The following is a 24,057-nucleotide window of genomic DNA, read 5'->3' as shown; positions in this document are numbered from 1 at the left end:
AGAGAATGGTGGGGGTGAGAGGTGGGGGGGGAGAGTGGGGGGAGGGTGAGAGTGGGGGTGAGAGTGGGGGTGAGAGGGTGGGGGTGAGTGGTGGGGGTGAGAGTGGGTGGGGGGTGAGAGTGGTGGGGGTGAGTGGGGGTGAGAGTGGGGGGGGGTGAGAGTGGTGGGGGGAGAGAGGGTGGGGGAGAGTGGGGGGAGGAGTGGTGGGGGGGAGGGGGGATGGTGGGGGGTGGGGGAGTGGGGGAGGGAGGGAAGGGGGGTGTGAGAGGTGGAGTGGTGGGGTGAGAGAGTGGTGGGGATGAGAGTGGTGGGGGTGAGTGGGGGGGTGAGAGGGGGGAGAGAATGGTGGGGGTGAGAGTGGTGGGGGGAGAGTGGGGGGGGAGAGTGGGGGGGTGAGTGGTGGGGGGAGGAGAGAATGGTGGGGGTGAGAGTGGTGGGGGGAGAGAGTGGGGGAGAGGGGGGGGTGAGGGGGGGAGGGGGGGGGTGAGTGGTGGGGGTGAGGGGGGAGAGTGGGGGGAGTGGGGGGGAGGGAGGTGGGGGGGAGGGGGGAGAGAATGGTGGGGGTGAGAGTGGTGGGGGAGAGAGTGGGGGGTGGGGGGGGTGAGGGTGGGGGGAGAGTGGGGGAGAGAATGGTGGGGGTAGAGTGGTGGGGGTGAGGGTGGGGGGGAGAGAGTGGGGGAGGGGGGGGGGTGAGAGGGTCGGGGGGGGAGTGGGGGGAGAGATTGGTGGGGGTGAGTGGTGGGGGAGAGGAGGGTGAGTGGGGGTGAGAGTGGTGGGGTGAGAGTGGGGTGGGGTGAGAGTGGTGGGGTGAGAGTGGGGAGAGAATGGTGGGGGGGTGAGAGTGGGGGGGAGAGGGGGGAGGGGAGGGGGGAGGGTGGGGGTGAGAGTGGTGGGGGGATGGGGGGGTGGAGTGGTGGGGGGTGAGAGTGGTGGGGGTGAGTGGTGGGGTGGGGGGGTGAGAGGGTGGGGGTGAGAGTGGGGGGAGAGAATGGTGGGGGGGTGAGAGTGGTGGGGGGAGGGGGGAGGTGAGAGTGGGGGGGTGAGAGTGGTGGGGGGGTGAGAGTGGTGGGGGTGAGTGGTGGGGGGTGAGAGTGGTGGGGGGGTGAGTGGTGGGGGGTGAGAGTGGGGGGTGAGAGTGGTGGGGGGAGAGGGTGGGGGGGAGAGGGGGGGGTGAGTGGTGGGGGAGAGTGGGGGGAGAGAATGGTGGGGGGGTGAGTGGTGGGGGGAGAGTGGGGGGAGGGTGAGAGTGGGGGTGAGAGTGGTGAGAGTGGTGGGGGTGAGAGTGGTGGGGATGAGAGTGGTGGGGGGTGAGTGGGGGGGTGAGAGGGGGGAGAGAATGGTGGGGGTGAGAGTGGTGGGGGGTGGAGTGGGGGAGGGTGAGTGGGGGTGAGTGGTGGGGGTGAGAGTGGTGGGGAGAGAGGTGAGAGTGGTGGGGGTGAGAGTGGTGGGGGTGAGAGTGGTGGGGGAGTGGTGGGGGGTGAGAGTGGTGGGGGGGTGAGAGTGGGGGAGAGAATGGTGGGGGTGAGGAGTGGTGGGGAGAGTGGGGAGGGGTGAGAGTGGGGGAGGGGGGGTGAGAGGGTGGGGGGGTGAGAGTGGTGGGGTGAGAGTGGTGGGGGTGAGAGTGGTGGGGGTGAGAGGGTGGGGGGTATGGTGGGGGAGAGAATGGTGGGGGTGAGAATGGTGGGGGTGAGAGTGGTGGGGGTGAGAGTGGGGGGTGAGAGTGGTGGGGGTGAGTGGTGGGGGGTGAGAGTGGTGGGGGTGAGGGGTGAGAGTGGTGGGGGGGTGAGAGTGGGGAGAGTGGGGGGAGGGTGAGGGGGGTGAGTGGTGGGGGTGAGAGTGGTGGGGGGGTGAGAGTGGGGGGAGGTGGGGGGGTGAGAGTGGTGGGGGGAGTGGTGGGGGTGAGAGTGGTGGGGGGTGAGAGTGGTGGAGAGTGGGGGGGTGAGAGTGGTGGGGGGGTGAGAGTGGTGGGGGTGAGAGTGGTGGGGGTGAGAGTGGTGGGGGAGAGTGGGGGGAGGGTGAGAGTGGGGGGGGTGAGAGTGGGGGGGTGAGAGTGGTGGGGGGGTGAGAGTGGTGGGGGTGAGAGTGGTGGGGGGGTGAGAGTGGTGGGGGTGAGAGTGGTGGGGGGGGAGAGTGGTGGGGGGGAGAGGAGTGGGGGGGTGAGAGTGGGGGGGGTGAGAGTGGTGGGGGTGAGAGTGGTGGGGGGGTGAGAGTGGTGGGGGGAGAGAATGGTGGGGGGGTGAGAATGGTGGGGGGGTGAGAGTGGTGGGGGGGTGAGAGTGGTGGGGGGGTGAGAGTGGGGGGTGAGAGTGGTGGGGGGGTGAGAGTGGTGGGGGGGGAGAGTGGGGGGAGGGTGAGAGTGGGGGGGGTGAGAGTGGTGGGGGTGAGAGTGGTGGGGGGAGAGAGTGGGGGGGTGAGAGTGGTGGGGGATGAGAGTGGTGGGGGTGAGAGTGGTGGGGGTGAGAGTGGTGGGGGGGTGAGAGTGGTGGGGGGGAGAGAGTGGGGGGGTGAGAGTGGGGGGGGTGAGAGTGGTGGGGGTGAGAGTGGTGGGGGGGTGAGAGTGGTGGGGGGGAGAGAATGGTGGGGGGGTGAGAATGGTGGGGGGTGAGAGTGGTGGGGGGGTGAGAGTGGTGGGGGGGTGAGAGTGGTGGGGGGGTGAGAGTGGTGGGGGGGTGAGAGTGGTGGGGGGAGAGAGTGGTGGGGGGGGTGAGAGTGGTGGGGGGGTGAGAGTGGTGGGGGGGTGAGAGTGGTGGGGGGGAGAGAGTGGTGGGGGGGTGAGAGTGGTGGGGGGGAGAGAGTGGTGGGGGGGTGAGAGTGGTGGGGGGGTGAGAGTGGTGGGGGGGTGAGAGTGGTGGGGGGGAGAGAGTGGTGGGGGGGTGAGAGTGGTGGGGGGGAGAGAGTGGTGGGGGGGTGAGAGTGGTGGGGGGGAGAGAGGTGGGGGGGTGAGAGTGGTGGGGGTGAGAGTGGTGGGGGGGAGAGAGTGGTGGGGGGTGAGAGTGGGGGGGAGAGAGTGGTGGGGGGTGAGAGTGGTGGGGTGAGAGTGGAGTCACAACCACGTTGTGTATGCCCACCACACGCTGCTGTCCACATCTTCAGAGAGCCCCGTCAGACCTGCAGAGTGAATTCCTTCCTCGTCCTGACTCTCACAGAGGGGCGTCACGGTGGCCAGGAGATGTTGACTCCCTCCCCTGGTCGACAGGAGGTGCTCGTGGGTCAACTACTGGCGAGGTTTATTCCTGGCTCTTTGGGTAAAGTCACCGCCACGTTAGAAGGGAAACAATAAAATAATAAAAATATTAAACAATAAAATTATTGTAAAACAATAAAATTATTATTCTTGGTTCTTTGGGTAAAGGCACCACCACGTTAGAAGGGAAACAATAAAATAATAAAAATATAAAACAATAAAATTATTATTCTTGGCTCTTTGGGTAAAGTCACCACCACGTTAGAAGGGAAACAATAAAATAATAAAAATATAAAACAATAAAATTATTGTAAAACAATAAAATTATTATTCTTGGTTCTTTGGGTAAAGTCACCACCACGTTAGAAGGGAAACAATAAAATAATAAAAATATAAAACAATAAAATTATTGTAAAACAATAAAATTATTATTCTTGGCTCTTTCGGTAAAGTCACCACCACGTTAGAAGGGAAACAATAAAATAATAAAAATATAAAACAATAAAATTATTGTAAAACAATAAAATTATTATTCTTGGTTCTTTGGGTAAAGTCACCACCACGTTAGAAGGGAAACAATAAAATAATAAAAATATAAAACAATAAAATTATTGTAAAACAATAAAATTATTATTCTTGGTTCTTTGGGTAAAGGCACCACCACGTTAGAAGGGAAACAAGAAAATAATAAAAATATAAAACAATAAAATTATTATTCTTGGCTCTTTGGGTAAAGTCACCGCCACGTTAGAAGGGAAACAATAAAATAATAAAAATATAAAACAATAAAATTATTATTCTTGGCTCTTTGGGTAAAGTCACCACCACGTAGAAGGGAAACAATAAAATAATAAAAATATAAAACAATAAAATAATTATTCTTGGCTCTTTGGGTAAAGTCACCACCACGTTAGAAGGGAAACAATAAAATAATAAAAATATAAAACAATAAAATTGTTATTCCTGGCTCTTTGGGTAAAGTCACCACCACGTTAGAAGGGAAACAATAAAATAATAAAAATATAAAACAATAAAATTATTGTAAAACAATAAAATTGTTATTCTTGGTTCTTTCGGCAAAGTCACCACCACGTATAAGGGAAACAATAAAATAATAAAAATATAAAACAATAAAATTATTGTAAAACAATAAAATTGTTATTCTTGGTTCTTTTGGTAAAGTCACCACCACGTTAGAAGGGAAACAATAAAATAATAAAAAATATAAAACAATAAAATTATTGTAAAACAATAAAATTATTATTCTTGGCTCTTTGGGTAAAGTCACCACCACGTTAGAAGGGAAACAATAAAATAATAAAAATATAAAACAATAAAATTATTGTAAAACAATAAAATTGTTATTCTTGGTTCTTTTGGTAAAGTCACCACCACGTTAGAAGGGAAACAATAAAATAATAAAAATATAAAACAATAAAATTATTGTAAAACAATAAAATTATTATTCTTGGCTCTTTGGGTAAAGTCACCACCGCGTTAGAAGGGAAACAATAAAATAATACAAATATAAAACAATAAAATTATTATTCTTGGTTCTTTGGGTAAAGTCACCACCACGTAGAAGGGAAACAATAAAATAATAAAATATAAAACACAATAAAATTATTGTAAAACAATAAAATTATTATTCTTGGTTCTTTGAGTAAAGTCACCGCCACGTTAGAAGGGAAACAATAAAATAATAAAAATATAAAACAATAAAATGATTATTCTTGGCTCTTTGGGTAAAGTCACCACCACGTTAGAAGGGAAACAATAAAATAATAAAAATATAAAACAATAAAATTATTATTCTTGGCTCTTTGGGTAAAGTCACCGCCACGTTAGAAGGGAAACAATAAAATAATAAAAATATAAAACAATAAAATGATTATTCTTGGCTCTTTGGGTAAAGTCACCACCACGTTAGAAGGGAAACAATAAAATAATAAAAATATAAAACAATAAAATTATTATTCTTGGTTCTTTCGGTAAAGTCACCACCACGTTAGAAGGGAAACAATAAAATAATAAAAATATAAAACAATAAAATTATTGTAAAACAATAAAATTATTATTCTTGGCTCTTTGGGTAAAGTCACCACCACGTTAGAAAGGAAACAATACAAAAATAAAAATATAAAACAATAAAATTATTATTCTTGGTTCTTTCGGTAAAATCACCACCACGTTAGAAGGGAAACAATAAAATAATACAAATATAAAACAATAAAATTATTGTAAAACAATAAGATTATTATTCTTGGTTCTTTCGGTAAAGTCACCACCACGTTAGCAGGGAAACATTAAAATAATAAAAAATATGAAACAATAAAATTATTATTCTTGGCTCTTTGGGTAAAGTCACCACCACGTTAGAAGGGAAACAATAAAATAATAAAAATGATAAAACAATTAAATTATTGTAAAACAATAAAATTATTATTCTTGGTTCTTTCGGTAAAGTCACCACCGCGTAGAAGGGAAACAATAAAATAATACAAATATAAAACAATTAAATTATCACGACGTTTCGACTGGTGTGATGATTGCTTCTTGTGTTGCAGTCAAAACATCGTGAGAATTTTATTGTTTTATATTTTTATCATTCTGTTTCCCTTCTACGTGGTGGTGACTTTACCGAAAGAACCAAGAATAATAATTGTATTACTGGCGAGGTAGTCAACATCTCTTAGTCACTGTGACTCACCCACTCATTCACCCACCCACCCACTCACCTACCCACCCACCCACCTACCCACTCACTCACCCACTCACTCACTCACCCACCCACCCACTCACCCACTCACTCACTCACTCACCCACTCACTCACTCACCCACCCACTCACTCACTCACCCACTCACTCACCCACCCACTCACTCACTCACTCACCCACTCACTCACTCACTCACCCACCCACTCACCCACCCACCCACTCACCCACTCACTCACCCACCCACTCACCTACTTACTCATTCACCCACCCACTCATTCACCCACCCACCCACTCATTCTCCCACCCACCCACTCATTCACCTACCCACCGACTCACCCACCCACCCACTCACCCACCCACCTACTTACTCATTCACCCACCCACTCATTCACCCACCCACCCACTCACCCACTCACCCACCCACTCACCCACCCACATACTTACTCATTCACCCACCCACTCATTCACCCACCCACCCACCCACTCACTCACCCACCCATCCACTCACTCACCCACTCACCTCACCGACTTACTCACCCACCCACCCACTCACCCACCCACCCACTCACCCACCCACCCACCCACTCATTCACCCACCCACCCACCCACTCACTCACCCACCCACTCACCCACCCACCCACTCACTCACTCACCCACCCACTCACTCACCCACCCACCCACTCATTAATTAACCCACTCACCCACCCACCGGTAAAGGGTCCCGTTGAGCTCCTGATGGATGGTGTCAAGGCTGGCCCAGCGATGTGGTGGTGGTGGTGGTGCAGTGGTGGTGGCGGTGGTGGTGGTGGTGGCGATGCTGAGGAACAGCTCCTTGTTCACGCAGTTCTTGAGGCTGTCCGGCACGCGGCCTGGCACGGACAGCACGCACACACAGCACGCACACATACACAGTATACATACAGTGTATATACACACACAGTGTATATACACATCATATATACACACACATACACAGCATATATACACACAGTGTATATACACATCATATATACACACACACATACACAGTATACACACACAGTGTATATACACACACACACACATACACAGTATACACACAGTGTATATACACATCATATATACACACACATACACAGTATATACACACACAGTGTATATACACACACATACACAGTATACACACACAGTGTATATACACATCATATATACACACACACATACACAGTATACACACACCGTGTATATACACATCATATATACACACACATACACAGTATACACACACAGTGTATATACACATCATATATACACACACACATACACAGTATATATACACACAGTGTATATACACACACACATACACAGTATACACACACAGTGTATATACACACAGTGTATATACACACACACATACACAGTATACACACAGTGTATATACACATCATATATACACACACATACACAGTATATACACACTCACAGTGTATATACACACACACATACACAGTATACACACACAGTGTATATACACATCATATATACACACATACACAGTATACACACACAGTGTATATACACATCATATATACACACACACATACACAGTATATACACACAGTGTATATACACATCATATATACACAAACACATACACAGTATATATATACACACAGTGTATATACACAAACACATACACAGTATATACACACACAGTGTATTTACACATTATATATACACACACATACACAGCACGCACACAGTATATATGCACAAACATACACACACATACACAGTATATACACACACAGCACACACACAGTATATATATACAAGCATACACACACACAGCACATACACACACAGTATACATATACATACACACAGTATATACACACAAACACACATATACACACACACAGCATGCACACAGCACACACACACAGTATACATATACATACAGTGTATATACACAAACACACATACACAGTATATATACACACACACACACTCGAGATCCTTCTAGAAGGAGCTGGACGTGGAAGGTGGGCGGGGCTGAGGGGCGGTCACATGGTCTAAAGGAGCATCTCTGGATCCTTCTAGAAGGAGCTCGGCCTGGAAGGTGGGCGGGGCTGAGGGGCGGTCACATGGTCTAAAGGAGCATCTCTGGATCCTTCTAGAAGGAGCTCGACGTGGAAGGTGGGCGGGGCTGAGGGGCGGTCACATGGTCTAAAGGAGGATCTCTGGATCCTTCTAGAAGGAGCTCGACCTGGAAGGTGGGCGGGGCTGAGGGGCGGTCACATGGTCTAAAGGAGCTCTCTGGATCCTTCTAGAAGGAGCTTGGCCTGGAAGGTGGGCGGGGCTGAGGGGCGGTCACATGGTCTAAAGGAGCATCTCTGGATCCTTCTAGAAGGAGCTCGACGTGGAAGGTGGGCGGGGCTGAGGGGCGGTCACATGGTCTAAAGGAGCATCTCTGGATCCTTCTAGAAGGAGCTCGACCTGGAAGGTGGGCGGGGCTGAGGGGCGGTCACATGGTCTAAAGGAGCTCTCTGGATCCTTCTAGAAGGAGCACGACCTGGAAGGTGGGCGGGGCTGAGGGGCGGTCACATGGTCTAAAGGAGCATCTCTGGATCCTTCTAGAAGGAGCTCGACGTGGAAGGTGGGCGGGGCTGAGGGGCGGTCACATGGTCTAAAGGAGCATCTCTGGATCCTTCTAGAAGGAGCTCGACCTGGAAGGTGGGCGGGTCTGAGGGGCGGTCACATGGTCTAAAGGAGCATCTCTAGATCCTTCTAGAAGGAGCTCGAGGTGGAAGGTGGGCGGGGCTGAGGGGCGGTCACATGGTCTAAAGGAGCATCTCTGGATCCTTCTAGAAGGAGCTCGACCTGGAAGGTGGGCGGGGCTGAGGGGCGGTCACATGGTCTAAAGGAGCTCTCTGGATCCTTCTAGAAGGAGCTGGACGTGGAAGCTGGGCGGGGCTGAGGAGCGGTCACATGGTCTAAAGGAGCATCTCTAGATCCTTCTAGAAGGAGCTCGACCTGGAAGGTGGGCGGGGCTGAGGGGCGGTCACATGGTCTAAAGGAGCTCTCTGGATCCTTCTAGAAGGAGCTCGACGTGGAAGGTGGGCGGGGCTGAGGGGCAGTCACATGGTCTAAAGGAGCTCTCTGGATCCTTCTAGAAGGAGCTCGAGAGACCTGGAAGGTGGGCGGGGCTGAGGGGCGGTCACATGGTGTAAAGGAGCTCTCTGGATCCTTCTAGAAGGAGCTCGACGTGGAAGGTGGGCGGGGCTGAGGGGCGGTCACATGGTCTAAAGGAGCTCTCTGGATCCTTCTAGAAGGAGCTTGATGTGGAAGGTGGGCGGGGCTGAGGGGCGGTCACATGGTCTAAAGGAGCTCTCTGGATCCTTCTAGAAGGAGCTCGAGAGACCTGGAAGGTGGGCGGGGCTGAGGGGCGGTCACATGGTGTAAAGGAGCTCTCTGGATCCTTCTAGAAGGACCTCGACGTGGAAGGTGGGCGGGGCTGAGGGGCGGTCACATGGTCTAAAGGAGCTCTCTGGATCCTTCTAGTAGGACAGGGGTCGGGAACCTATGGCTCGCGAGCCAGATGTGGCTCTTTTGATGATTGCATATGGCTCGCAGATAAAACAAAATATTCTCACTTGTTTTAATCCATCCATCGATTTTTCACTGCGCATGTCCTGTTCAGGGCTGCAGGAGCAATTGTCCATTATTTTAATTGGATGATACTGGCCTACGTTTGCCGTTGCTGGGTAAAACAGGTAAACGCCCCCTTTTGAATCAGTCTGAGACTGCGTCTGCTCGGTCATTAGCTCAAAGCTAACCCTTCGACGAAGAAGATGGCGAAAAGAAAAAAAGACGACGAGTATCGTACATTTCAGGACGAATGGACCGAAGAATTCGCCTTTGTGGAGAGAGCGGGTTCTGCGGTGTGTCTAATTTGCAATGACAAAATTACATCGTTGAAACGGTCGAATGTAAAGCGGCACTTCGACACGCGCCACGCTACCTTTGCATCAAAATACCCTGCGGGAGACAGCAGAAAGAAAGCGTGCCAAGAGCTGAGCAGGGTGCAAGCTAGCCAGCAGCAACTCCGCGTATGGACCCGGCAAGGTGACTATAATTCAGCTAGCTTTGCTGGTTCTTTAGCAATAGTGAGGAACGGAAAACCATTCACACATGGCGAGTATGCTAAAACGTTCATGCTGGATGTAGCCAATGAACTTTTTGATGATCTTCCGAACAAAGACAAGATAATCAAACGGATACAAGACATGCCTCTGTCGGCAAGAACTGTTCATGATCGTACCATCGTGATGGCAAACAAAGTGGAGGAAACGCAAGTGAAGGACATAAATGCAGCGCCGTTCTTTTCTCTGGCTTTGGATGAGTCAACAGACGTGAGCCATTTGTCGCAGTTCAGCGTGATTGCAAGATATGCTGTTGGTGACACACTGCGCGAAGAAAGTCTTGCTGTTCTGCCATTAAAAGGGTCCACAAGAGGTGAGGATGTATTCAAGTCTTTCATGGAGTTTGCTCAAGAAAAAAGTCTACCTATGGATAAACTTCTCTCAGTGTGTACTGATGGTGCTCCGTGTATGGTGGGGAAAAACAAAGCATTTGTGGCGCTTCTCCGTGAACATGAAAATAGACCCATCCTAAGTTTCCATTGCATCATACACCAGGAGGCACTTTGTGCTCAGATGTGTGACAGGCAGTTTGGCGAAGTGATGTCGCTGGTCATTCGTGTGATCAACTTTATTGTTGCCCGAGCCTTAAATGATCGCCAGTTTAAAACACTGCTGGATGAAGTTGTAAATAACTATCCTGGTCTGCTTTTGCACAGCAATGTGCGTTGGTTGTCAAGAGGGAAGGTGCTTAGCCGTTTTGCGGCTTGCCTGAACGAAATCCGGACTTTCCTTGAAATGAAAGGCGTCGGGCATCCTGAGCTAGCCGACACCGAGTGGCTCCTCAAGTTTTACTATCTCGTAGATCTGACTGAACATCTGAACCAGCTCAACGTGAAAATGCAAGGCATTGGAAATACAGTGTTATCCCTTCAACAAGCTGTATTTGCTTTTGAAAACAAGCTGGAGCTTTTCATCACGGATCTTGAAACAGGTCGTTTACTACATTTTGAAAAACTGAGCCAATTTAAAGATGCATGCACAGCAAGTGAGCCCATTCAAAACCTTGATCTCCACCAGCTAGCTGGCTGCACATCCAGTCTCCTACAGTCCTTCAAAGCACGCTTTGGAGAATTTCGTGAGCACACTCGTCTTTTTAAGTTCATCACCCATCCAAACGAGTGTTCACTGAACACAGCCGACCTGAATTACATCCCTGGTGTCTCCGTCAGAGATTTTGAAGCAGAAGTGGCTGACCTGAAGGCCTCAGACATGTGGGTGAATAAGTTCAAGTCACTGAATGAAGATTTGGAAAGAATCACACGACAGAAAGCGGAGTTGGCGAGCAAGCACATGTGGACAGAAATAAAAAAACTCCAACCCGAAGACCAGCTGATTCTCAAAACTTGGAACGCGCTTCCTGTCACATACCACACACTGCAGCGTGTGAGTATTGCTGTATTGGCCATGTTTGGATCTACGTATGCATGTGAGCAGTCATTCTCACATCTTAAAAACATCAAGTCCAACCTACGATCACGTTTAACGGATGAAAGCCTCAACGCTTGCATGAAGCTTAACCTCACCAAGTACCAACCCGACTACAAAGACATCAGCAAATCCATGCAGCACCAGAAGTCGCATTAATGGTGAGTGTTATAACAACATTATTTAAAAGAATAAATTCAGAGGCTTATTATACTGACATTTAGTTGAATTCACTTTTAAAATATATTATATGGCTCTCACTGAAATAAATTTCCAAATTTTTTGCTTTCATGGCTCTCTTAGTCAAAAAGGTTCCCGACCCCTGTAGTAGGGGCTCGAGCTGGAAGGTGGGCGGGGCTGAGGGGCGGTCACATGGTCTAAAGGAGCATCTCTATATCCTTCTAGAAGGAGCTCGAGGTGGAAGGTGGGCGGGGCTGAGGGGCGGTCACATGGTCTAAAGGAGCATCTCTATATCCTTCTAGAAGGAGCTCGAGGTGGAAGGTGGGCGGGGCTGAGGGGCGGTCACATGGTCTAAAGGAGCATCTCTATATCCTTCTAGAAGGAGCTCGAGGTGGAAGGTGGGCGGGGCTGAGGGGCGGTGACATGATCTAAAGGAGCATCTCTAGATCCTTCTAGAAGGAGCTCGACGTGGAAGGTGGGCGGGGCTGAGGGGCGGTCACATGGTCTAAAGGAGCATCTCTAGATCCTTCTAGAAGGAGCTCGACCTGGAAGGTGGGCGGGGCTGAGGGGCGGTCACATGGTCTAAAGGAGCTCTCTGGATCCTTCTAGAAGGAGCTCGAGCTGGAAGGTGGGCGGGGCTGAGGGGCGGTCACATGAACTAAAGGAGCATCTCTAGATCCTTCTAGAAGGAGCTCGACCTGGAAGGTGGGCGGGGCTGAGGGGCGGTCACATGGTCTAAAGGAGCTCTCTGGATCCTTCTAGAAGGAGCACGGGAGACCTGGAAAGTGGGCGGGGCTGAGGGGCGGTCACATGGTCTAAAGGAGCATCTCTAGATCCTTCTAGAAGGAGCTCGACGTGGAAGGTGGGCGGGGCTGAGGGGCGGTCACATGGTCTAAAGGAGCTCTCTGGATCCTTCTAGAAGGAGCTCGACCTGGAAAGTGGGCAGGGCTGAGGGGCGGTCACATGGTCTAAAGGAGTATCTCTAGATCCTTCTAGAAGGAGCTCGATGTGGAAGGTGGGCGGGGCTGAGGGGCGGTCACATGGTCTAAAGGAGCATCTCTAGATCCTTCTAGAAGGAGCTCGAGGTGGAAGGTGGGCGGGCCTGAGGGGCGGTCACATGGTCTAAAGGAGCTCTCTGGATCCTTCTAGAAGGAGCTCGACGTGGAAGGTGGGCGGGGCTGAGGGGAGGTCACATGGTCTAAAGGAGCTCTCTGGATCCTTCTAGAAGGAGCTCGACGTGGAAGGTGGGCGGGGCTGAGGGGCGGTCACATGGTCTAAAGGAGCTCTCTGGATCCTTTTAGAAGGAGCTTGACGTGGAAGGTGGGCGGGGCTGAGGGGCGGTCACATGGTCTAAAGGAGCTCTCTGGATCCTTCTAGAAGGAGCTCGGCCTGGAAGGTGGGCGGGGCTGAGGGGCGGTCACATGGTCTAAAGGAGCTCTCTGGATCCTTCTAGAAGGAGCTCGACGTGGAAGGTGGGCGGGGCTGAGGGGTGGTCACATGGTCTAAAGGAGCTCTCTGGATCCTTCTAGAAGGAGCTCGACGTGGAAGGTGGGCGGGGCTGAGGGGCGGTCACATGGTCTAACGGAGCTCTCTGGATCCTTCTAGAAGGAGCTCGACGTGGAAGGTGGGCGGGGCTGAGGGGCGGTCACATGGTCTAAAGGAGCTCTCTGTGGATCCTTCTAGAAGGAGCTTGACGTGGAAGGTGGGCGGGTCTGAGGGGCGGTCACATGGTCTAAAGGAGCTCTCTGGATCCTTCTAGAAGGAGCTCGGCCTGGAAGGTGGGCGGGGCTGAGGGGCGGTCACATGGTCTAAAGGAGCTCTCTGGATCCTTCTAGAAGGAGCTCGACGTGGAAGGTGGGCGGGGCTGAGGGGCGGTCATATGGTCTAACGGAGCTCTCTGGATCCTTCTAGAAGGAGCTCGAGAGACCTGGAAGGTGGGCGGGGCTGAGGGGCGGTCACATGGTGTAAAGGAGCTCTCTGGATCCTTCTAGAAGGACCTCGACGTGGAAGGTGGGCGGGGCTGAGGGGCGGTCACATGGTCTAAAGGAGCTCTCTGGATCCTTCTAGTAGGAGCTCGAGCTGGAAGGTGGGCGGGGCTGAGGGGCGGTCACATGGTCTAAAGGAGCATCTCTATATCCTTCTAGAAGGAGCTCGAGGTGGAAGGTGGACGGGGCTGAGGGGCGGTCACATGGTCTAAAGGAGCATCTCTATATCCTTCTAGAAGGAGCTCGAGGTGGAAGGTGGGCGGGGCTGAGGGGCGGTCACATGGTCTAAAGGAGCATCTCTATATCCTTCTAGAAGGAGCTCGAGGTGGAAGGTGGGCGGGGCTGAGGGGCGGTGACATGATCTAAAGGAGCATCTCTAGATCCTTCTAGAAGGAGCTCGACGTGGAAGGTGGGCGGGGCTGAGGGGCGGTCACATGGTCTAAAGGAGCATCTCTAGATCCTTCTAGAAGGAGCTCGACCTGGAAGGTGGGCGGGGCTGAGGGGCGGTCACATGGTCTAAAGGAGCTCTCTGGATCCTTCTAGAAGGAGCTCGAGCTGGAAGGTGGGCGGGGCTGAGGGGCGGTCACATGAACTAAAGGAGCATCTCTAGATCCTTCTAGAAGGAGCTCGACCTGGAAGGTGGGCGGGGCTGAGGGGCGGTCACATGGTCTAAAGGAGCTCTCTGGATCCTTCTAGAAGGAGCTCGGGAGACCTGGAAAGTGGGCGGGGCTGAGGGGCGGTCACATGGTCTAAAGGAGCATCTCTAGATCCTTCTAGAAGGAGCTCGACGTGGAAGGTGGGCGGGGCTGAGGGGCGGTCACATGGTCTAAAGGAGCATCTCTATATCCTTCTAGAAGGAGCTCGAGGTGGAAGGTGGACGGGGCTGAGGGGCGGTCACATGGTCTAAAGGAGCATCTCTATATCCTTCTAGAAGGAGCTCGAGGTGGAAGGTGGGCGGGGCTGAGGGGCGGTCACATGGTCTAAAGGAGCATCTCTATATCCTTCTAGAAGGAGCTCGAGGTGGAAGGTGGGCGGGGCTGAGGGGCGGTGACATGATCTAAAGGAGCATCTCTAGATCCTTCTAGAAGGAGCTCGACGTGGAAGGTGGGCGGGGCTGAGGGGCGGTCACATGGTCTAAAGGAGCATCTCTAGATCCTTCTAGAAGGAGCTCGACCTGGAAGGTGGGCGGGGCTGAGGGGCGGTCACATGGTCTAAAGGAGCTCTCTGGATCCTTCTAGAAGGAGCTCGAGCTGGAAGGTGGGCGGGGCTGAGGGGCGGTCACATGAACTAAAGGAGCATCTCTAGATCCTTCTAGAAGGAGCTCGACCTGGAAGGTGGGCGGGGCTGAGGGGCGGTCACATGGTCTAAAGGAGCTCTCTGGATCCTTCTAGAAGGAGCTCGGGAGACCTGGAAAGTGGGCGGGGCTGAGGGGCGGTCACATGGTCTAAAGGAGCATCTCTAGATCCTTCTAGAAGGAGCTCGACGTGGAAGGTGGGCGGGGCTGAGGGGCGGTCACATGGTCTAAAGGAGCATCTCTGGATCCTTCTAGAAGGAGCTCGACGTGGAAGGTGGGCGGGGCTGAGGGGCGGTCACATGGTCTAAAGGAGCTTTCTGGATCCTTCTAGAAGGAGCTCGACCTGGAAAGTGGGCAGGGCTGAGGGGCGGTCACATGATCTAAAGGAGTATCTCTAGATCCTTCTAGAAGGAGCTCGACGTGGAAGGTGGGCGGGGCTGAGGGGCGGTCACATGGTCTAAAGGAGCATCTCTAGATCCTTCTAGAAGGAGCTCGAGGTGGAAGGTGGGCGGGCCTGAGGGGCGGTCACATGGTCTAAAGGAGCTCTCTGGATCCTTCTAGAAGGAGCTCGACGTGGAAGGTGGGCGGGGCTGAGGGGCGGTCACATGGTCTAAAGGAGCTCTCTGGATCCTTCTAGAAGGAGCTCGAGCTGGAAGGTGGGCGGGGCTGAGGGGCGGTCACATGGTCTAAAGGAGCATCTCTGGATCCTTCTAGAAGGAGCTCGACCTGGAAGGTGGGCGGGGCTGAGGGGCGGTCACATGGTCTAAAGGAGCTCTCTGGATCCTTCTAGAAGGAGCTCGACGTGGAAGGTGGGCGGGGCTGAGGGGCGGTCACATGGTCTAAAGGAGCTCTCTGGATCCTTCTAGAAGGAGCTCGAGCTGGAAGGTGGGCGGGGCTGAGGGGCGGTCACATGAACTAAAGGAGCATCTCTAGATCCTTCTAGAAGGAGCTCGACCTGGAAGGTGGGCGGGGCTGAGGGGCAGTCACATGGTCTAAAGGAGCTCTCTGGATCCTTCTAGAAGGAGCTCGGGAGACCTGGAAAGTGGGCGGGGCTGAGGGGCGGTCACATGGTCTAAAGGAGCATCTCTAGATCCTTCTAGAAGGAGCTCGACGTGGAAGGTGGGCGGGGCTGAGAGGCGGTCACATGGTCTAAAGGAGCATCTCTGGATCCTTCTAGAAGGAGCTCGACGTTGAAGGTGGGCGGGGCTGAGGGGCGGTCACATGGTCTAAAGGAGCTCTCTGGATCCTTCTAGAAGGAGCTCGACCTGGAAAGGGAGCAGGGCTGAGGGGCGGTCACATGGTCTAAAGGAGTATCTCTAGATCCTTCTAGAAGGAGCTCGACGTGGAAGGTGGGCGGGGCTGAGGGGCGGTCACATGGTCTAAAGGAGCATCTCTAGATCCTTCTAGAAGGAGCTCGAGGTGGAAGGTGGGCGGGCCTGAGGGGCGGTCACATGGTCTAAAGGAGCTCTCTGGATCCTTCTAGAAGGCGCTCGACGTGGAAGGTGGGCGGGGCTGAGGGGCGGTCACATGGTCTAAAGGAGCTCTCTGGATCCTTCTAGAAGGAGCTCGACGTGGAAGGTGGGCGGGGCTGAGGGGCGGTCACATGGTCTAAAGGAGCTCTCTGGATCCTTTTAGAAGGAGCTTGACGTGGAAGGTGGGCGGGGCTGAGGGGCGGTCACATGGTCTAAAGGAGCTCTCTGGATCCTTCTAGAAGGAGCTCGGCCTGGAAGGTGGGCGGGGCTGAGGGGCGGTCACATGGTCTAAAGGAGCTCTCTGGATCCTTCTAGAAGGAGCTCGACGTGGAAGGTGGGCGGGGCTGAGGGGCGGTCATATGGTCTAACGGAGCTCTCTGGATCCTTCTAGAAGGAGCTCGAGAGACCTGGAAGGTGGGCGGGGCTGAGGGGCGGTCACATGGTGTAAAGGAGCTCTCTGGATCCTTCTAGAAGGACCTCGACGTGGAAGGTGGGTGGGGCTGAGGGGCGGTCACATGGTCTAAAGGAGCTCTCTGGATCCTTCTAGTAGGAGCTCGAGCTGGAAGGTGGGCGGGGCTGAGGGGCGGTCACATGGTCTAAAGGAGCATCTCTATATCCTTCTAGAAGGAGCTCGAGGTGGAAGGTGGACGGGGCTGAGGGGCGGTCACATGGTCTAAAGGAGCATCTCTATATCCTTCTAGAAGGAGCTCGAGGTGGAAGGTGGGCGGGGCTGAGGGGCGGTCACATGGTCTAAAGGAGCATCTCTATATCCTTCTAGAAGGAGCTCGAGGTGGAAGGTGGGCGGGGCTGAGGGGCGGTGACATGATCTAAAGGAGCATCTCTAGATCCTTCTAGAAGGAGCTCGACGTGGAAGGTGGGCGGGGCTGAGGGGCGGTCACATGGTCTAAAGGAGCATCTCTAGATCCTTCTAGAAGGAGCTCGACCTGGAAGGTGGGCGGGGCTGAGGGGCGGTCACATGGTCTAAAGGAGCTCTCTGGATCCTTCTAGAAGGAGCTCGAGCTGGAAGGTGGGCGGGGCTGAGGGGCGGTCACATGAACTAAAGGAGCATCTCTAGATCCTTCTAGAAGGAGCTCGACCTGGAAGGTGGGCGGGGCTGAGGGGCGGTCACATGGTCTAAAGGAGCTCTCTGGATCCTTCTAGAAGGAGCTCGGGAGACCTGGAAAGTGGGCGGGGCTGAGGGGCGGTCACATGGTCTAAAGGAGCATCTCTAGATCCTTCTAGAAGGAGCTCGACGTGGAAGGTGGGCGGGGCTGAGGGGCGGTCACATGGTCTAAAGGAGCATCTCTATATCCTTCTAGAAGGAGCTCGAGGTGGAAGGTGGACGGGGCTGAGGGGCGGTCACATGGTCTAAAGGAGCATCTCTATATCCTTCTAGAAGGAGCTCGAGGTGGAAGGTGGGCGGGGCTGAGGGGCGGTCACATGGTCTAAAGGAGCATCTCTATATCCTTCTAGAAGGAGCTCGAGGTGGAAGGTGGGCGGGGCTGAGGGGCGGTGACATGATCTAAAGGAGCATCTCTAGATCCTTCTAGAAGGAGCTCGACGTGGAAGGTGGGCGGGCTGAGGGGCGGTCACATGGTCTAAAGGAGCATCTCTAGATCCTTCTAGAAGGAGCTCGACCTGGAAGGTGGGCGGGGCTGAGGGGCGGTCACATGGTCTAAAGGAGCTCTCTGGATCCTTCTAGAAGGAGCTCGAGCTGGAAGGTGGGCGGGGCTGAGGGGCGGTCACATGAACTAAAGGAGCATCTCTAGATCCTTCTAGAAGGAGCTCGACCTGGAAGGTGGGCGGGGCTGAGGGGCGGTCACATGGTCTAAAGGAGCTCTCTGGATCCTTCTAGAAGGAGCTCGGGAGACCTGGAAAGTGGGCGGGGCTGAGGGGCGGTCACATGGTCTAAAGGAGCATCTCTAGATCCTTCTAGAAGGAGCTCGACGTGGAAGGTGGGCGGGGCTGAGGGGCGGTCACATGGTCTAAAGGAGCATCTCTGGATCCTTCTAGAAGGAGCTCGACGTGGAAGGTGGGCGGGGCTGAGGGGCGGTCACATGGTCTAAAGGAGCTTTCTGGATCCTTCTAGAAGGAGCTCGACCTGGAAAGTGGGCAGGGCTGAGGGGCGGTCACATGATCTAAAGGAGTATCTCTAGATCCTTCTAGAAGGAGCTCGACGTGGAAGGTGGGCGGGGCTGAGGGGCGGTCACATGGTCTAAAGGAGCATCTCTAGATCCTTCTAGAAGGAGCTCGAGGTGGAAGGTGGGCGGGCCTGAGGGGCGGTCACATGGTCTAAAGGAGCTCTCTGGATCCTTCTAGAAGGAGCTCGACGTGGAAGGTGGGCGGGGCTGAGGGGCGGTCACATGGTCTAAAGGAGCATCTCTAGATCCTTCTAGAAGGAGCTCGAGGTGGAAGGTGGGCGGGCCTGAGGGGCGGTCACATGGTCTAAAGGAGCTCTCTGGATCCTTCTAGAAGGAGCTCGACGTGGAAGGTGGGCGGGGCTGAGGGGCGGTCACATGGTCTAAAGGAGCTCTCTGGATCCTTCTAGAAGGAGCTCGAGCTGGAAGGTGGGCGGGGCTGAGGGGCGGTCACATGGTCTAAAGGAGCATCTCTGGATCCTTCTAGAAGGAGCTCGACCTGGAAGGTGGGCGGGGCTGAGGGGCGGTCACATGGTCTAAAGGAGCTCTCTGGATCCTTCTAGAAGGAGCTCGACCTGGAAAGGGAGCAGGGCTGAGGGGCGGTCACATGGTCTAAAGGAGTATCTCTAGATCCTTCTAGAAGGAGCTCGACGTGGAAGGTGGGCGGGGCTGAGGGGCGGTCACATGGTCTAAAGGAGCATCTCTAGATCCTTCTAGAAGGAGCTCGAGGTGGAAGGTGGGCGGGCCTGAGGGGCGGTCACATGGTCTAAAGGAGCTCTCTGGATCCTTCTAGAAGGCGCTCGACGTGGAAGGTGGGCGGGGCTGAGGGGCGGTCACATGGTCTAAAGGAGCTCTCTGGATCCTTCTAGAAGGAGCTCGACGTGGAAGGTGGGCGGGGCTGAGGGGCGGTCACATGGTCTAAAGGAGCTCTCTGGATCCTTTTAGAAGGAGCTTGACGTGGAAGGTGGGCGGGGCTGAGGGGCGGTCACATGGTCTAAAGGAGCTCTCTGGATCCTTCTAGAAGGAGCTCGGCCTGGAAGGTGGGCGGGGCTGAGGGGCGGTCACATGGTCTAAAGGAGCTCTCTGGATCCTTCTAGAAGGAGCTCGACGTGGAAGGTGGGCGGGGCTGAGGGGCGGTCACATGGTCTAAAGGAGCATCTCTAGATCCTTCTAGAAGGAGCTCGACCTGGAAAGTGGGCAGGGCTGAGGGGCGGTCACATGGTCTAAAGGAGTATCTCTAGATCCTTCTAGAAGGAGCTCGATGTGGAAGGTGGGCGGGGCTGAGGGGCGGTCACATGGTCTAAAGGAGCATCTCTAGATCCTTCTAGAAGGAGCTCGAGGTGGAAGGTGGGCGGGCCTGAGGGGCGGTCACATGGTCTAAAGGAGCTCTCTGGATCCTTCTAGAAGGAGCTCGACGTGGAAGGTGGGCAGGGCTGAGGGGAGGTCACATGGTCTAAAGGAGCTCTCTGGATCCTTCTAGAAGGAGCTCGACGTGGAAGGTGGGCGGGGCTGAGGGGCGGTCACATGGTCTAAAGGAGCTCTCTGGATCCTTTTAGAAGGAGCTTGACGTGGAAGGTGGGCGGGGCTGAGGGGCGGTCACATGGTCTAAAGGAGCTCTCTGGATCTTTCTAGAAGGAGCTCGGCCTGGAAGGTGGGCGGGGCTGAGGGGCGGTCACATGGTCTAAAGGAGCTCTCTGGATCCTTCTAGAAGGAGCTCGACGTGGAAGGTGGGCGGGGCTGAGGGGTGGTCACATGGTCTAAAGGAGCTCTCTGGATCCTTCTAGAAGGAGCTCGACGTGGGAGGTGGGCGGGGCTGAGGGGCGGTCACATGGTCTAACGGAGCTCTCTGGATCCTTCTAGAAGGAGCTCGACGTGGAAGGTGGGCGGGGCTGAGGGGCGGTCACATGGTCTAAAGGAGCTCTCTGTGGATCCTTCTAGAAGGAGCTTGACGTGGAAGGTGGGCGGGTCTGAGGGGCGGTCACATGGTCTAAAGGAGCTCTCTGGATCCTTCTAGAAGGAGCTCGGCCTGGAAGGTGGGCGGGGCTGAGGGGCGGTCACATGGTCTAAAGGAGCTCTCTGGATCCTTCTAGAAGGAGCTCGACGTGGAAGGTGGGCGGGGCTGAGGGGCGGTCATATGGTCTAACGGAGCTCTCTGGATCCTTCTAGAAGGAGCTCGAGAGACCTGGAAGGTGGGCGGGGCTGAGGGGCGGTCACATGGTGTAAAGGAGCTCTCTGGATCCTTCTAGAAGGACCTCGACGTGGAAGGTGGGCGGGGCTGAGGGGCGGTCACATGGTCTAAAGGAGCTCTCTGGATCCTTCTAGTAGGAGCTCGAGCTGGAAGGTGGGCGGGGCTGAGGGGCGGTCACATGGTCTAAAGGAGCATCTCTATATCCTTCTAGAAGGAGCTCGAGGTGGAAGGTGGACGGGGCTGAGGGGCGGTCACATGGTCTAAAGGAGCATCTCTATATCCTTCTAGAAGGAGCTCGAGGTGGAAGGTGGGCGGGGCTGAGGGGCGGTCACATGGTCTAAAGGAGCATCTCTATATCCTTCTAGAAGGAGCTCGAGGTGGAAGGTGGGCGGGGCTGAGGGGCGGTGACATGATCTAAAGGAGCATCTCTAGATCCTTCTAGAAGGAGCTCGACGTGGAAGGTGGGCGGGGCTGAGGGGCGGTCACATGGTCTAAAGGAGCATCTCTAGATCCTTCTAGAAGGAGCTCGACCTGGAAGGTGGGCGGGGCTGAGGGGCGGTCACATGGTCTAAAGGAGCTCTCTGGATCCTTCTAGAAGGAGCTCGAGCTGGAAGGTGGGCGGGGCTGAGGGGCGGTCACATGAACTAAAGGAGCATCTCTAGATCCTTCTAGAAGGAGCTCGACCTGGAAGGTGGGCGGGGCTGAGGGGCGGTCACATGGTCTAAAGGAGCTCTCTGGATCCTTCTAGAAGGAGCTCGGGAGACCTGGAAAGTGGGCGGGGCTGAGGGGCGGTCACATGGTCTAAAGGAGCATCTCTAGATCCTTCTAGAAGGAGCTCGACGTGGAAGGTGGGCGGGGCTGAGGGGCGGTCACATGGTCTAAAGGAGCATCTCTATATCCTTCTAGAAGGAGCTCGAGGTGGAAGGTGGACGGGGCTGAGGGGCGGTCACATGGTCTAAAGGAGCATCTCTATATCCTTCTAGAAGGAGCTCGAGGTGGAAGGTGGGCGGGGCTGAGGGGCGGTCACATGGTCTAAAGGAGCATCTCTATATCCTTCTAGAAGGAGCTCGAGGTGGAAGGTGGGCGGGGCTGAGGGGCGGTGACATGATCTAAAGGAGCATCTCTAGATCCTTCTAGAAGGAGCTCGACGTGGAAGGTGGGCGGGGCTGAGGGGCGGTCACATGGTCTAAAGGAGCATCTCTAGATCCTTCTAGAAGGAGCTCGACCTGGAAGGTGGGCGGGGCTGAGGGGCGGTCACATGGTCTAAAGGAGCTCTCTGGATCCTTCTAGAAGGAGCTCGAGCTGGAAGGTGGGCGGGGCTGAGGGGCGGTCACATGAACTAAAGGAGCATCTCTAGATCCTTCTAGAAGGAGCTCGACCTGGAAGGTGGGCGGGGCTGAGGGGCGGTCACATGGTCTAAAGGAGCTCTCTGGATCCTTCTAGAAGGAGCTCGGGAGACCTGGAAAGTGGGCGGGGCTGAGGGGCGGTCACATGGTCTAAAGGAGCATCTCTAGATCCTTCTAGAAGGAGCTCGACGTGGAAGGTGGGCGGGGCTGAGGGGCGGTCACATGGTCTAAAGGAGCATCTCTGGATCCTTCTAGAAGGAGCTCGACGTGGAAGGTGGGCGGGGCTGAGGGGCGGTCACATGGTCTAAAGGAACTCTCTGGATCCTTCTAGAAGGAGCTCGACCTGGAAAGTGGGCAGGGCTGAGGGGCGGTCACATGATCTAAAGGAGTATCTCTAGATCCTTCTAGAAGGAGCTCGACGTGGAAGGTGGGCGGGGCTGAGGGGCGGTCACATGGTCTAAAGGAGCATCTCTAGATCCTTCTAGAAGGAGCTCGAGGTGGAAGGTGGGCGGGCCTGAGGGGCGGTCACATGGTCTAAAGGAGCTCTCTGGATCCTTCTAGAAGGAGCTCGACGTGGAAGGTGGGCGGGGCTGAGGGGCGGTCACATGGTCTAAAGGAGCTCTCTGGATCCTTCTAGAAGGAGCTCGAGCTGGAAAGTGGGCGGGGCTGAGGGGCGGTCACATGGTCTAAAGGAGCATCTCTGGATCCTTCTAGAAGGAGCTCGACCTGGAAGGTGGGCGGGGCTGAGGGGCGGTCACATGGTCTAAAGGAGCTCTCTGGATCCTTCTAGAAGGAGCTCGACGTGGAAGGTGGGCGGGGCTGAGGGGCGGTCACATGGTCTAAAGGAGCTCTCTGGATCCTTCTAGAAGGAGCTCGAGCTGGAAGGTGGGCGGGGCTGAGGGGCGGTCACATGAACTAAAGGAGCATCTCTAGATCCTTCTAGAAGGAGCTCGACCTGGAAGGTGGGCGGGGCTGAGGGGCGGTCACATGGTCTAAAGGAGCTCTCTGGATCCTTCTAGAAGGAGCTCGGGAGACCTGGAAAGTGGGCGGGGCTGAGGGGCGGTCACATGGTCTAAAGGAGCATCTCTAGATCCTTCTAGAAGGAGCTCGACGTGGAAGGTGGGCGGGGCTGAGGGGCGGTCACATGGTCTAAAGGAGCATCTCTGGATCCTTCTAGAAGGAGCTCGACGTTGAAGGTGGGCGGGGCTGAGGGGCGGTCACATGGTCTAAAGGAGCTCTCTGGATCCTTCTAGAAGGAGCTCGACCTGGAAAGGGAGCAGGGCTGAGGGGCGGTCACATGGTCTAAAGGAGTATCTCTAGATCCTTCTAGAAGGAGCTCGACGTGGAAGGTGGGCGGGGCTGAGGGGCGGTCACATGGTCTAAAGGAGCATCTCTAGATCCTTCTAGAAGGAGCTCGAGGTGGAAGGTGGGCGGGCCTGAGGGGCGGTCACATGGTCTAAAGGAGCTCTCTGGATCCTTCTAGAAGGAGCTCGACGTGGAAGGTGGGCGGGGCTGAGGGGCGGTCACATGGTCTAAAGGAGCTCTCTGGATCCTTCTAGAAGGAGCTCGACGTGGAAGGTGGGCGGGGCTGAGGGGCGGTCACATGGTCTAAAGGAGCTCTCTGGATCCTTTTAGAAGGAGCTTGATGTGGAAGGTGGGCGGGGCTGAGGGGCGGTCACATGGTCTAAAGGAGCTCTCTGGATCCTTCTAGAAGGAGCTCGGCCTGGAAGGTGGGCGGGGCTGAGGGGCGGTCACATGGTCTAAAGGAGCTCTCTGGATTCTTCTAGAAGGAGCTCGACGTGGAAGGTGGGCGGGGCTGAGGGGTGGTCACATGGTCTAAAGGAGCTCTCTGGATCCTTCTAGAAGGAGCTCGGCGTGGAAGGTGGGCGGGGCTGAGGGGTGGTCACATGGTCTAAAGGAGCATCTCTAGATCCTTCTAGAAG

The 24,057-nt window shown here is 54.2% G+C and overlaps 1 protein-coding gene across 2 annotated transcripts in view; it reads right to left on the bottom strand.

Moving 5' to 3' along the window:
• Positions 1 to 3,056: 3,056 nt before the first annotated feature.
• LOC116958794 (C-terminal-binding protein 2-like) overlaps positions 3,057 to 24,057 on the bottom strand; it is a 57,161-nt gene continuing 36,160 nt past the window's right edge. Inside the window, exons 10-11 of one of the 2 annotated variants that reach the window (XM_076057656.1) lie at positions 6,612 to 6,771; positions 3,057 to 3,239 (exon numbers count right to left, since the gene is read on the bottom strand). In XM_076057656.1, the coding sequence (XP_075913771.1) occupies positions 3,215 to 3,239; positions 6,612 to 6,771 (185 nt within the window). In that variant the 3' untranslated portion in view covers positions 3,057 to 3,214. Of the gene's footprint in view, positions 3,240 to 6,611; positions 6,772 to 24,057 lie in introns of those variants that run through there. The other variant, XM_076057657.1, reaches the window with a different exon arrangement.

The sequence above is a fragment of the Petromyzon marinus genome, chromosome 83 (assembly GCF_048934315.1).
Source record: "Petromyzon marinus isolate PM22_M1 ecotype Great Lakes invasive population chromosome 83, UKy_Petmar_22M1.pri1.0, whole genome shotgun sequence".
Taxonomy (NCBI): Eukaryota; Metazoa; Chordata; class Hyperoartia; order Petromyzontiformes; family Petromyzontidae; genus Petromyzon; species Petromyzon marinus.
Note: the sequence above shows the minus strand (reverse complement) of the source record. Positions and strands in the feature narration are given on the sequence as shown.